This window comes from Tiliqua scincoides, chromosome 4 (genome assembly GCF_035046505.1).
Source record: "Tiliqua scincoides isolate rTilSci1 chromosome 4, rTilSci1.hap2, whole genome shotgun sequence".
Lineage (NCBI taxonomy): Eukaryota > Metazoa > Chordata > Lepidosauria > Squamata > Scincidae > Tiliqua > Tiliqua scincoides.
This window is the reverse complement of record NC_089824.1, coordinates 15673289-15688569: the sequence shown is the minus strand read 5'-3', so window position 1 is coordinate 15688569 and position 15281 is coordinate 15673289. Positions and strand designations below refer to the sequence as shown.

General features: G+C 44.1%; 1 protein-coding gene across 5 annotated transcripts in view; it reads left to right on the top strand.

The window, feature by feature from the left end:
- COL14A1 (collagen type XIV alpha 1 chain) overlaps positions 1-15281 on the top strand; it is a 161205-nt gene that overhangs the window by 119950 nt on the left and 25974 nt on the right. For all 5 annotated transcript variants that reach the window (XM_066623748.1, XM_066623746.1, XM_066623744.1 and 2 more), the window contains exons 37-45: positions 772-825; positions 2043-2138; positions 3074-3127; positions 4293-4346; positions 11122-11175; positions 12208-12279; positions 13477-13512; positions 13718-13784; positions 13975-14163. In XM_066623748.1, the coding sequence (XP_066479845.1) occupies positions 772-825; positions 2043-2138; positions 3074-3127; positions 4293-4346; positions 11122-11175; positions 12208-12279; positions 13477-13512; positions 13718-13784; positions 13975-14163 (676 nt within the window). The remainder of the gene's footprint in view (positions 1-771; positions 826-2042; positions 2139-3073; positions 3128-4292; positions 4347-11121; positions 11176-12207; positions 12280-13476; positions 13513-13717; positions 13785-13974; positions 14164-15281) is intronic.

Below are 15281 nucleotides of genomic sequence, written 5' to 3'. Positions count from 1 at the left end.
CTTGCAGCACCACTAGTGGCACACAAACACTTTCTAAGTGGCATATGCAAATTTGCCTTATATTTTTGAAAAAAACATTTAAATAATAACAAAGAAAGGACCACAGTAGTTTAGAGTTCGCCTGATTTTTTTTTGCTACTCCTTACACAGCACACCCCCAAGTTTTTAACGCTGCAGTGGAACAGTCAGGACAGTGGTGCCTACACTGCTAGATTTGCTCTGGTCGGAAAATGGGGAGAAGGGTGGGAAAAGAATGTTAGGAGAGATAGGAGACCTTTCTGGCCTCCTCAGCATCCAGCTAAGTGTCTTTGGAAAGGCTGAAGAAGGCCACAGCATTCCCATGTTTCTTGCTGTGCAGCATCTGTCACCCAGAGATATACTGTCCTTGAACTTGGAGGCTTTATTTAGATATTGCAGTAATCAGTATAAGAGAGGTTAACGCTGGAGTGGCACATTCAAGATTCTCTATATAAAAAACGGCATGTGGTATGCTGTGGTTTAGCCACCCCTGATTTAGACCACTTGCTGTCCAGTTGTCAAAGCAGGTTTGTTACTAGGTAGAATTGAATCTATCCAATCATGAGAAGAATAAAAGCTGCTTCCCAGCATCTTCTTAGGCTGCTGAACCTGCACATCTGAGGGGTTAGATGTGTCTAAAAATAAGGAAATAAAGGCAAAAAAAAATTAAGGAAAAAAAACAGACCATCCATCACAGGAAGAATTGGGAATGGGGAAATGTAATTTTGTGCTAACACTAAACATGTTTTACAGGGTGGTCCAGGCCTCAGAGGTCCAAAGGGTAATCGTGGTGACCAAGGTCCAAAGGTAATTTCTCTTCTGCTTAATTAATCAGTAGGCACAATCAAGGACTAGAAGAATTTTCCCCTTGACTTCAATGGCAGTGGTTTATTCTCACTTTTTAATCTTTTCCAACAATAAATATTTGTCTGAAATGATCTATGGGACATTTCATATTATTGGAGATAGGGGAGAGAAGCTAGAAGTTAGAGATTGGTCAGACGAAGAAGTCAACACCATTCATTTGGAAGTAAATTCATAGACTTTTCATATTCAGAATTCACATTTGGGTGGTTGAAACAAGTCTTTGCAAAAAAAGGCTTTTAAACTCCTCATTCATCTTAATTCATTCCTTGACATACCATTTCACATTACCCCTGACCCCCCAAATAAGACACCAGGCTGAGGTTTCTTGGGTTGAACTAGGGCCACTTTATTAACAACAACAACACAAAACAGCAGCAGGGCTAGATGGGGCCAGGGGGCTAGCCCCCCAGCGTGCGGGGGCCTAAAATTGGGGGAAACGGACCTAGCCGTCTACCTCCCCCGGGGCTCAAGGGCGAACCAACTGACTCGGGCTGCCACCAGTCGATCGACTGGGTACAGCCTGTCTACGTCACCCCCAAAGGGGGCAGGGGAGCTGGCCAGCTGGCTCGCTGGGCAAACCATGCAAGCGTAGCCAGACCAGTCAGGGGGGTTTGCCAGCCTACCTCTTCGAGCCGGCTAGGCATCATGTGGGCGGTTCTGGCTTGCCCCCCTTGACCTTGCTGCCCTGGATGGACACCGAGTTGCCCTACCTACCCCGCCCCGCACGCATCACGCCAAGTGACCAGAGGAAAGAGAACCTATCAGAACCACACCTCCCAATACAGCAGTCTAGGGTAGGCGAAAAAACTGACACCTACGGCCAATCAAGGTGCCAGCAAAAAATTCCTACCCGGCCCTGCGAGAGCAACCAGCTAATCTCAGACTGTGTAAAGGGAGGGCGGGTGGGGTTGCTGCTGCTCCCCGGACTGAGCTCCTGCGGGCGGGAATTGCCCACGTGAGCTCAGCCCCCACCGCGCCAAACTACGCGGTCCAATGGGAGCCTGCCTCCTCAGCCTGCCCGCACGAGGTGGGGCGGGGCAATGGCCGATAGCGTGCACAGCGCTAGCGGTCTTTATTTGAATCTTATTTAGTTGGTATAAGATGTTACTTCCTTTGTGTGGAAGAGTTTTTGATTATGACAATCTTTATTGTATTAGGGACCAGATGGGCCTCGTGGTGAAATTGGAGTTCCTGGCCCTCAAGGGCCTCCTGGACCTCAGGGGCCAAGTGGACTTTCTATTCAAGGACTTCCGGTAGGTTTTAGGTAGTCAGAAGCTACAATCGTATTTATTTTATGGAAATTAAAGCCTTGGAATTTTGAAAAGCAACATGTGAGACACTTCAGCTCTAAAATGTTTCTTTTGGAGCCTGTTTGCTACACAGAAATCAAGAATCTTTAAACATTTTGCCATGCTATTTAAAAAAGAAGCAGAATGTCCCCTTAGTGTAGAGGCTCCCAAAGTGTATGTTGCGACACCCTGGGGCATTGCGAGGCACTTAGTTGGGTGTCATAGGATGCCTGCTACCTGGCAGCAAGACTGCAACGCGACCAGCAGTTGCAGGAAGTACAAACAGTGGTAGGAGGCTCAGCTCAGGAAGCAGAGCTGCTTTGTGCAGTTTTGTGTGCTTGTAAAAACCCTTCTCTTATCTGAGCCTCTTACCTTTGTTTGTAGGGTCATGTCTGGTCTCCCAACCCAGAAGTAAGTGGTGATGATGTCATTGGATTGTTGCATCATTGTCACTTCTTTCCAGGTGTTGGGATGTCACGATGGAGGTAAATTTGGGAAGCAGTGCAACACTGAAGCTTGACCAGATGCAGTGCATCACAATATCAGATCCCTAGCAAACTGGGAATTCCCTTCTTGCAGCATGAAAAAAACTGGGAAAGCTAACCAGGCAGTCGGTGAATGGTCCTCTTTCAGCATTGCCACTCTAGTCTACTGGTAGCAGTGTAGTTCACTACTGTACCGGCTGCTTACTTCAACTGTTAAGCTTCCCTGAGTTATGGTGGACACTAGTAGCAGCAGTTGGTGCTTCTTCAAAGGACTGGGGTGGAGCTTCAAGGGTCAGCAAAGGGGGCTGTCATGTCCATGTTCAGCCTAGCCAGTCCCTGCATTTCTCCTATTGCTTCCCGACCCATAAAACATCAGTCCCTGCCACGTTTAACTCTATGATAATTCATTATCAGGGGCCAACTGGTGAAAAAGGAGAAATGGGTGAAATTGGCCGTCCTGGGCTACAGGTAAGAGCTGTATTAATCTGATATCTAAATAACACAACATATCTAAATGTGTTTTAATATGAAATGTCCAGCATTTCGTCAGTCACTGAATATTTCAGAAGAATGTGTATCCAACATGTCTTTGCATCCCATTCTTCCAAAACAATTCCATCACTCACTAAAGGCCCAAGGTTTGTACCTACACAACGTGCTGTGTAGTGTGATTTCCCCAGTCGCAAACCAAAAATGCACTTGTATAGCTATTGTCCAGGGCAAGTTTGGGAGGGAAACAGGAAGTAATTCTGACCTCGTGTTTTGGAGCAAAGGTACAGGGTTACTCCTACTTTTCCCTACTTTTCCCAATCTCCCAATTTCCAACTTTTTGTGTCACACATTTCCATTTAAGTTGAAAAGACCAGGGGCTTTATTCTGTGGCCTTTTTGAACGCTGAATCAACTCCTACTAAGGCAAAAATTATTTTTTTCTTGTCTTTAGGTGAAAAGACACATTATTTTTTTAATGTGTGCCTTTAGAACTGATGCACTTAATTCTTCTTTATTAAATAGCAGCCACGGGGAGACCAGTTCACGTTGGGACCATGGCAGGAGATGGGGCTTTAACTCTCCCTTTGCAACAGTTCTGATCCAGATTAGTCCCATGCCAGGTCCATTGATGCTCTTGATGAAGTGCCCATAGAGGTACAGCAGACTTTTGCTGTCTGGCTGTGGCTGGTCAGTGGTGGGGTGACAGGGCTAGAGCCCAACCTTTGCCAATCGGAGCTCCAATTGGACCTGATATAAGACAAAGAAGTTGCGTGTAGGAGGTGGTGGGAAATCAGTCTGGATGGAAAAGAGAGGGGGTGACTAAAGAGTAGAGGATCACAAAAAAGGATTTGGGACTCTGCAATATGAGCATTGAAATAAATTCCCCACCAGCAGCCTAAACATAGTGAGTTCCTCCTTTCCTAAAGTAGTGCCCCCCCCCCCCCGGATAACCAGGGCATATCTTTTACCAGCCCTCGCCATGTAGAATTATCCCCATGGTAAGAGGCAGGGTGCTACATTTTATATTCAAGTCTACATTTGTTGTACTAATATTTACGAGATTTAAAATGTATTTGTTCTGATTTTTAAATTTATGAATGTTTTGAAATATGCTATCTGTCTTGCTTTGTCTTTTTATACAGGGTGTCCCAGGAGCATCTGGATCCCCTGGACGAGATGGAAACCAAGGCCAGAGGGTAAGGTAAAATGAGGTCAGGCCAAAGATGGGTAAATAGCTTGCTTGCTACTTCCTCTCCTTGATCCATGTTCTCTACATCAAACTGGGCCCTTCGGGGCCCATTACAAAACCTTCTTCTTTGGTCCTCTGTCACTCATGTACCTGAACCTTTCCCCTATGTGCAATCTCATGAGGCTTGTCCTAGGGAAGCCCTCCTTCCTCATATGAAGTTTAAAGGGACCATGTCCCTTTTAAACTTAAAACTCTGAACAAGGAAGGAGCAATGTAAGGAAGTGAATCAGAGGCTTAGGGGAGGGCACCATGAATCTTCCATTCCCCTTCACCACCTGCGCTTGATGTGAGTTGCATTGTCTGCTTCATGGATGGGCCCATGCTACTCCAAGATTCAGGCTGTAGATAGGCTTGGAGTACATGGTTATCCCATGAAAGTTGTCCTTAGGGAGCTGAAAGGCAGTAGAACCTCCAATAGACCATTCCTCCATTTCCTTGTCTAATCCATCCAATGCAAAGTGAATTGCCTACTGCTGGTGTTATTTAACTAGCCAACATTGCAATGAGAACCAATAAAAGGATAAAAATTGCTCATAACCTGCTGAGTTTTTTCCTAGTTGCCTATAAAGCTGCAGTTTAATTTTTTTCTCTTTCTTATTTGCCTTTTTTTTGTTTTTGTTCCAAATATGCAATTAAATATGAGAAGCAATGGCAAGGGGGGGGAATGTTTACTTCTGATTTTCTGTCTTCTGATTATAGGATTAATTATCTTATTTTCTTTCTGCTGGTTTAAAATATCTGTTTCTATTTTTCTTTTAATCTCAGAGCTTTCAGTTGTCCTTCTGATGAGGAGGAAATTAAACCTATGGGAACAAACAGATCATCTTCATGATGTATTGCATGCATTCTAAAATATAGTTCAGGGTGGATTGAATTGTGGCTTAAAACCAATTTGAAACAGAGTCAAAAATCTGTTTTCTGTTAATAAAATAAAACCCCTAAGGAGCTTGGCCATTAGTATGCCTAACAGTATGTTTAACTATGGGTCCAATCCTGTCCAACATTCTAGTGCTGATGCAGCCATGCCAATGGGGCATGCTCTGCATCCTCCAGTGGGGGGACGGGACGGGACGGGGACGGTCATGGAGGCCTCCTCAAGGTAAGGGAATATTTGATCCCTTACCTTGGGGCTGCATTGCAGTTGCATCAGTGCTAGAAAGTTGGATAGGATTGGGTCCAAAATCTGCTAGATTTTGGGTTGGATAGGATTGGTCCAAAATCTGCTAGATCTGATTGGGTCCATTAATCTGTTAGATTAATCCTGTTAATCTAACAGGATTAAAGAAATGTATGTTCCACATTAATATGACGATAATGATACAAAACATGGTTATGTAGAAATAGGTTCAATTTAAATCATGGAAACAATTTTGCAAGCTATTTTTAGAACTGAACTGAATCAATCAGATCATGTAATGTCTCAGAGCAGCTCTTGGGCTCTTTCACTCCCTCCTCTTCCTTCGCTGCTTCCTTCTTTGTGGGTACAAGAAAAGGATCCATTGGGGTCAATTTCATGTTTACTCAAACATGGAATTTCTCTGACTCTGTACAACTGAATTGGGGCAGATTCTCTCCCACAAAGTCAAATAAATTATGTGTTGAAATACTTATTTCTTTTATCTTGTTTACACATTTTAAAATGTATATCTTAGGGCGCAATACACCCTTGGGCTGGCGCAAGTCCATTGCTCTGGTCCAGGAGTGTTGCAAAAGTGGCGTCAAGCACTTTTGCCCCACTCATTGGAGACAGAGGCTGGCGCACAGATGTGTGTTGGCCTCCCCGCTCTGACATGTACTCCAGGGAGAGGGTGAGTTGCTTTGGCTGAGCTTGGCCGACGCAGGGGTCTGGGGGGGGGGCTTGGGGAGGGCGGGAAGGAGGAAGGTTGGGAGTGGGAGGTGGGGCCAAGATCTGGCAGTTATGCTAGATCCTAACCCTGTTCCCAGGTGGCCCAGTGAAGTACCAGTCTGCTCAGATTTGTGCTATCTCTTGAGGTAGCGCAAATCCGAGTAGCCCCATTGGGTTGCTGTGGCTTTACCCAGGGTAAGGAGAAACAGTTCCCCTTGCCCCAGGCTGAGCCGTTTTCAGCTCTAATCCTGCCTTGGATGCAGCGCAGGCCCGCTAGCCTGCCTGCTGCAGGGCAGGTTAGGATTGGGCTGTTATAAAAATAATTCAAAGCACTTACAGCAAAACATTAAAATAATAAAACATCAGTATACATAGCAAAAATCCCCAAACCCAACCCAGATAAAATAATGCACTGCAAAACAGCGCACTAAAGAGCAACACAATTTAGGGGTTAAAACAGAATGCAGCATGAGCTAGATAAGTCTTACAGGGCAGTCCTAGGCAGAATTGAGTCCCGTTGAGTTCAGAGGGATTTACTCCCAGGTAAGTATGTATAGGATTGTAGTTTTAAAAAGCAAAGTTTTGGTTGGTGCCTGAAGGTATGCAGGACTCAGCAGGTCTCTCTGTGAAGAGAATTCCACAAACTTGGTGCCATCTCCAAGGAGGCCTGTTTCTAGCAGACATCCATTTAATTTCATTGAGCAAAGGCACATATAGCAGGACTTCCAGAACTTATGAAAGAACACACATGGGTGAAGGCAGTCATTTTGGTCCCCTGGTCCCAAACCATTTAGGGCTTAAAAGTGAAAATAGTACAGTACCTTGAACTGAGCCTTGAAACAGAAAGGCAAATGCCTGATCTCTTTGCTTTAGTCATGTTGTACTTAAGGTGAGGGGAACAGAGGACCTATGTAAAACCTCAACTTGTAGTTGGTATATACCGGGAGCTGAAGTATCATTTGATTTGGCCTTAATTTTCTAGTAGGTCTACAACTTTAAAACTTCTTTTTATGGGACTAACTTGATGGCTGCTCTTCACACAGGACTTTTGCCCTGCAGGAGTAACATGTACAAAATGTGCACATCACTACGTGTGAAAATGGTGTGTCCATTTGGTTGTGATTATGCATGCTTTGAAACCATTGTCACTTTCCAATGTATGTAATAGTGATTTATTGGACACACAGGTGGGTTTTACCCAGGACAGTGTACATGTTTTGGTTTTTCTTATGCTAATGCAGAAAAGATACCAGATGTGAAGCAGCCCCCGAAACAAATTGTCTGAGGGCAGTGGCGTCACTAGGATTTGAGTCACGTGCAGGTGTGGGAGGGCTGCGCGTCACCCCATGTAGTGGGCGGGGCAATGCCCCAGGTGGGCGTGGTGATGTACCATTGCCCCGCCCCCACCAGTTTTTTGGCTGTACCTTTTGTCATAACACAGATATTTCAATGTGGTTTATTTCATTGCATTCTGAATGAAATTACTCATTGATATATAACATGATGGTATTATTCCTCCAAACTCTGATTTTAGTGATTTTGAAAACTTGTAGTCTCTCTCTCTCTCTCAGAAATACACACACACACACACACACACACACACACACCCACCCCTGTGTCAACTTACTAACAACTTATTGCAGCAGTTCTCAAACTTTTAGCACTGGGACCCACTTTTTAGAATGACAATCTGTCCAGGACCCATTGGAAGTGATGTCATGGCCAGAAGTGACATCATCAAAAATTAAAATAAATAATTATAAATAATTAAATTAAAATAAAATAATTACATAAGGGGGAGCCAGTCCTGTTCCACCAAGTGAATCTACTCTGAAGTAAGTCATTGTGGTCAATGGGGCTTACACTCAGGAAAGTGTGGGTAGGATTGCAGCCTGTGAGCCTAATCCTATGCATGCTGCCATGGAGGCTGGATTCAGTCTCCGTGTGCCAGTGTATCTCCATGCAAGGGACTTGCACCAACCTAACATGCAGTTAGGATTGTGCTGTGAGAATCACAAAGGCTACTATCCTCAAACCCCTCTGTTCATATTTGCCTCATTGAGCCTGGAGTTAAACTTTAAACCATGAAGAATAAGCCAAGGGAATTCAGCATCTGTTAATTATTAGAAAGGTGGTGAATATAAATATATTCCTGAAACTTCTTTATATGTAACCCCTTTCTTTTGTGCATATAACGTAGCAGGGCTTGCCGTATTCAGGGGCTACGAAGCAGGGCTTACCTTCTCTGTCAGTTCTTCGAACAATGACCCTGCTGTGAATGAGGGGTGTGTGTGTTCTGGACAGCCGAAGCACGACTTGGCTGCATTTATACCATGTTAGCTTTATTTAGTCAAGAATTTCTGTGATTTGCTCCAAGAATAGCATCAAGCAACTTTTTCTACCTCAATTTGAGTGTTTTAATAGATGTCTTAGAAATTCCATGAGATGAAGGCTGATATGGTCCTGGCCACAGGGGCTGAGTTTGGGAGAGCTCTGAAACCATCTTTTGCTTCAGGTCTTCCCTTGATGAATTATATCTTAGCACAGTTTATTTATTTATTTATCATATTTCTTCCCTGCCTCTCTCCCTCTAAGAGGACCAAAGGCAACTACAGGTTTGTTTGTTTGTTTGTTTTTTTCAAAGATGGGAGGAGAAATGATTCATAGTAGTTACTATGATACAGGAATATTGCTCTCTTCCTAGAACAGATCAGTCCCTTATGAATCTGGGTGACTTCAGAAATGAACAGTTCAGACACTAGCCCATTAGAAAGATTGCCTGGCCAGGCCAACCCCTGAACTCTCCGTACTTGTGGCAGAGCTCAATGCACCATTGAGAGATGGGGTGGGGGTTCCATGGAAAGGGTCGAGTGCTGAGTTTTGCTTCAGGGTCCTGTTGCCAGCATCACTTTGAATCATTATATGGGGGTAAAGTATATACTGATGCTGCTGCAGGCTTGAGACGAACGTGAGTGTAATGTATCTGATTTATCTTCCTATGTAAACCGCTTTGTAAACAACTCTGACAAAAAATGGTATATAAATATTCTTAATAATAACAATATATAAAGAAAGGACTAGTTTGTTGTTTGAACCGCTGAAAAAGACCCTTATTCTTGACATGGTCATAGACCTAAGTGCTTCGAACACCCTGCATAAAAATCTTTCCATTCCTGCTCTGCACTTTGTAGATCCAGAATTAGATGGGCAGCCCAATCCTAAGACACTTTTACACTGCTGGAATTAGTGTTCCAACTGCGTAAGGCAGTCACAAATGTGATCACGAATGTGATACAAGCAGTGAGTGGCCACAATGGCCTGCCAGCTGATCCTTCATGACCCTGAGTGCAAAAGTCAATGTGGGGGTGGGAGGGAGGCAGGGAGGGGGAGGAATGAGGTGGAACGGGGACCCGATGAGGGCTAGAAGGGTCCCACCGATATCCTACCCCCCCTTTCTGTCCTCGATCCACATTTCTGGGTCCACTCAGACTTGTGCCAGCAAAATGGGTGACAAGTCCAATTAGACCTGCTTCAGCGCCAGAGGCTTACACTTGGGTAAGGGATCATCTGGGACTGCCCCCCCTCCAGCAGGATGCAGCATGTGCTGAATCAGCAGGGGAGAGAAATGATAGGATTGGGCCCCATGATATATTTGTGTTGTTTGATCTGAGAAAACAAGGTGTGGAGTTATCAAAACACTGGAATGTGTCTTTTATCTGAGTGACAGCAGAGGAAATTGTCCCTTGACAAGTGCTTCTTAAACAGAGTCCTGTTTGACTTAATTTCTAAAGGACAATTTTCCCACCAAACAAAATATAGGAGGAAATCTGTAAATGGCCAAGAGATATAGAAACAGTCCTAAAGTAAACACACCTAGAGAGTTTGCACAGAGGTACAGTATACTTAGCACTAGATGGGAGAAGCAGTGACACTTGAAACCAAATTAGGTGGTAAAATTTAAAAACAAGGCTAAAAAGAAATTCAGGTGAAGGCATTTCTTTTGGTTACCATTAAGGAGGCACTGAGAACACCCTGTGGGGTAGGTTTGGGTAAAGGAGCATGACTGGCCCAGGGTCACCCAATGAACTTCATGGCTGAGCATGACTTTGACCCTGGGTATCCTGGTGTAGCAACTGTTACCCTGCAGATCCCCAATCTCGTCTTATCTCGGAAGCTAAGCAGGGTCAGGCCTGGTTAGTACTTAGATGGGAGACCGCCTGGGAATACTGGGTGCTGTAGGCTTATACCATAGTCTTTCGAGACTGAAGGTTGCCAACCAACTCCAACCACATCAGCTCTGATTTGTGCTGATAGTCTAAACTGAGCAGGAATTCCATGATTCAAGCTTCATCTCAGCCATGGCCTTGGGTGAGTTACAGTTCTTTCTGCCTTACTTTTCCTTCCACATCCTGGCCCTCCAGAACAGGGGGATAATAATACTGACTTAATAGTGAGGAAATGTACATGAAGCATTTTGAAAACTCAAAAAACTGCTGTATATGTGTCCCGTTTTATTAATAACTGGTAAGTCTTGCAGATTCCCCTTGTGCCATTGGGCATTTTGGTGCAAGTGCATTCAGCCCTCTCCACCAGCTCTAATGAGCACATGAGGGCTGACTGCATGAGTGGAGACTGCTCCATTCATAGAAGAAATGTGCCCTATGTATAATCCCCATTTCGCATTTGAAGGAATAGGTTCGCTTGTGCTTGCATGGAACTTCCACCTTCTGCCAGTGTTTTCTGCAGTTTGGCATTGTGGTCAGTTTGGCATCGTGGTATAGTGAAACAGTACCACTCCAATCTATGAAAAGTGGCGGTTCCTTTTTATCCAGCAGGAAGAGCAACAAACTAATTCGTATACCTTTCTTTCATCTAGGGCCTGCCAGGCAAAGATGGACCCACTGGACCACAAGGGCCCCCAGGACCTGTGGTAAGTACTGACCAAGAATGTCTGTTAAATCAGGAGTGTCAAACATAAGACCTGGGGGCCGGATTCGGCCCGCGGAAGCTTTTTATCTGGCCCTCAGGCTCTCAGCTGCTGAGCCATGCTGAGGTGTTACTGCTGAAAGGGCAGCCCACTTGAAAAATGAGCTTTCCCATATCTTGTATATGATCAAGATATGTATAATTTCTCTTCTGTCATTTGCAGCTAATGAGTTCCCAAGTGAGAAAAAGTGCTTATTTTTGGTCATGACCTGTTTAATGACATTGCTTCCTGCCTAATTACATCACTTTCGGCCCTCAGCAGGCATCATGAATGCTATTCGGCCCTCTGAATATGAAGTGAGATTGACACCCCCGTGTTAAGTGTTTCTTACTCTCCTGCTTGAATTCTGTACTTGACAGCCTTGAAAGTAAATAGCTCTTCCACATAGTTCTCTTGTTTTCATGGCTAGGTAACTATGTGCTGTTATCTACATCAAGCTATGTCATCACTAAAAGAAAAAAAAGTAGCAATTTGATTCAAAAATCACTATGAAGTAACTATTTGGTGTTGTATTCGGTTCTTGGGAAACTTCCAACATGTGTTGGAGATGGATATTTGTAGCAAAAGTTCACGCCAGATCCTATCCCCCATTTTCCAACCTGCCCCCTTTCTCTCCTCAGACTTACACCAGCTGCATAAGTGGCATAGGTTCAAGGAGACCCATAGGCAGCCAAAAGGCCTCTGGGTGGCCTTCTGGCCCCCTTCCAACCACTGAATGCATGTATACACCATCACTATGGCTGTATTGCGTACAATGATGGGGGTTAGTATTGGGCTGTTGGTCTGCAATCCCATGCACACCTACCTAGGACTGAGGTTCATTGAACTCAGTGGAACTAATGTCTGAGTATACGTGCATTGAATTGCCCTGTTATATTCTCAGGTCTGCCATAGCAGATCTCCAGGTAATGCATTGTTTTAAACACTATATGTGTGTTGGCTGGTGTTGGAACATTAAATGTCTTTTTCTTGCAGGGAATACCTGGTGCTCCAGGTGTGCCGGGCGTTACAGGAAATGTTGGACCACAAGGCAATGCTGGACCACCTGTGAGTTGTGGGGCATCACACAGAATGTGTCACTAATCTGTAAATATGAGCCTTGCAAAGCTTTGTCATTTTCACCCTTGCTGTATTTGACACCAAAGCAGAGGGACATGCTGCATCTGAAGACAGTTCAGCAGACCACACAGTTCCAGAATTCCAGTTCACAGTATGAGAGAATGCCTTCCTAACGTTCAGCATGGCAATTCCTGTGCCAGAGCTTTTTTTCCTGCCTGTAGTCTACTGAGCAGGGAGAAACGAAGGCCTTCTTCTGTGCCATAGCCACTTCCTTGAGCTTTCCAGATTCTATCCAAATATATACAGCATATTTGGCACTCACTGCCTCTCCTTATGCAACAGATTGGTGACCTGTGCCATGGTGTAGTGCCAGCTGTATTTAGTAATAGTATATTTATAATATAGTACATTTACAACCAGTAACAACAATGGCGATGCTACCACACTCCAGGCCCACACTCTACCATATCAAAAATTGGCATGGAAATGGACCTTTAACTTTTCAACTCTTCTGTAATTTTGGTAGATGAGAAATGGCATGTTGGAAACCTGTGCATCCCGTTAACACACTCAGCAACTCATAAAACTGACATATTTGCTTTGACTTGTTTTTTCTTCACATAGTCTATGCATAGCCAGTGAAAACAATGGCTCTTAATGCAATAAACTCCTTTACTTATTTTTTCCAAATTAAACGGAGTTTAAAGAGTAGCTTCCACTGCTTTACAGGGAATGCAGTAGGAGCTGCTGGTTGAAAAATGATGCCTCCCCACAGTCCCATTATATACATGGTTGGCCCCTTCTCCTTGCTCATGGAGGTCAATATCTGAACATTCTGGAAAGGTTTTTAGGGGTGTTCTAAATGTGTGGTGAACTGCAGTTTGACCACGTTGACATAACTAAGTATAGATAATTTTTGTTTGTTTTATTAAAATGCTTATGTCCTGCTTTTCGATAAAATGCTGAGGGCAGTTCCCAATGATGTTTGAAACCATATATTCATTAAATAATATGACTGCAATATTTTAACAACAACAACAAAAAATCACAGCAGTCACTCTAAGTCAGCCCACAGGGTTTGTATGAACTGCATGGCACTATACTTTTTAAAATATGTGAATCATTGGAAGGGAAGAGAGACAAGAGCTGCACAAATAAAAAAATTTTCTTAATTTTTTTCTACAGGGACTTCCTGGAACAAAAGGCGAGAGGGGTGAACGTGTAAGTGCTCTATTGTACTTACAGAATTGTATGTTTTTAGACTATAAAGAGAATTGGTTTGTTAATTTGTTTTCTGTTTTGTTGCCCAGAGGGGATCCAGGTTCAGAGAGTGAGAGACTTCGAAATTCTTTGGAACATTCAGTTTGTCCCATTGAAAAAATCCAAAGATGAGCTAATGTATAATTATGATATTCTTATCACACAGGGAGACCTTCAGTCCCAAGCAATGGTACGGGCAGTAGCTCGTCAGGTGTGCGAACAGCTCATCCAAGGTAATTAAAAGAATTGATATATGTACCTGATTGTACATATGTGCATACACATATACATATGTACCTGGCTGCTGACACCAAATCAACCCATCTGCCATCTTTTATGGCCTGCTTACCCAATTTAGCATAGCCCCATCAGGATCAATTTATTACTTGACCAGTATGTTTTGTGGATTTGTCTACCTTGCAGGTCACTTGGCAAGATATAACTCAATCTTAAATCAGATTCCAAGCCAGTCTGTCTCAACGCGAACTGTTCCTGGACCTCCTGGTGAACCAGGTCGGCAAGGGCCACCTGGGCCACAGGGAGAGCAAGGATCTCCAGGAAGGTCAGGATTTCCAGGTAGCCCTGGTCAGCCTGGAAGACCTGGTGAAAGAGGTAAGCTGAATATGTATAGCTTCCCAGAAGCTAGCAAGGCGGGCGTGGTTATGTCTATTGTCAACCTGGGCAGTAGGTGTAAATAGCATTTAGTTCCACATAGGGATTGAGTAGAATGAACCAAGTGCTTGAATTATAGGGGGAAAGACTGGATTGTTAATGAAACTCAGAACCCACTTCTGCACTGTTTAAATTGCTGTTTATTTGAATTGCTGAGATTGGCATATGCCGGTTGAATGGGCAGCCAAACCTATCTGTCTCTAGATAATAAGAACATAAGAACAGCCCCACTGGATCAGGCCATAGGCCCATTTAGTCCAGCTTCCTGTATCTCACAGCGGCCCACCAAATGGCGCAGGGAGCACACCAGATAACAAGAGACCTCATTCTGGTGCCCTCCCTTGCATCCTGTGGCAAGGAGTTCCACAGACCAACCACACGCTGAGTAAAGAAATATTTTCTTTTGTCTGTTCTAACTCTTCCAACACTCAATTTTAGTGGATGTCCCCTGGTTCTGGTGTTATGTGAGAGTGTAAAGAGCATCTCTCTATCCACTCTGTCCATCCCCTGCATAATTTTTTATGTCTCAATCATGTCCCCCTGAGACGCCTCTTTTCTAGGCTGAAGAGGCCCAAACGCCGTAGCCTTTCCTCATAAGGAAGGTGCCCCAGCCCCGTAATCATCTTAGTCGCTCTCTTTTGCGCTCTCCATTTCCACTATGTCTTTTTTGAGATGCGGCAACCAGAACTGGACGCGATACTCCAGGTGTGGCTTTACCATCGATTTGTACAACGGCATTATAATATTAGCCGTTTTGTTCTCAGTACCTTTTCTAATGATCCCAAGAATAGAATTGGCCTTCTTTACTGCCGCCGCACATTGAGTTGACACTTTCATCGACCTGTCCACCACCACCCCAAGATCTCTTTCTTGATCTGTCACAGATAGCTCAGAACCCATCAGCCTATATGTGAAGTTTTGATTTTTTTTGCCCCAATGTGCATGACCTTGCACTTTTACACCTTACAATTCATGACCTTATACTTACACCTTACAATGTGCATGACCTTAGATAAAAAGGTGGGATGGAATGGCCAGATTGTTTTGCTCCTCCTATC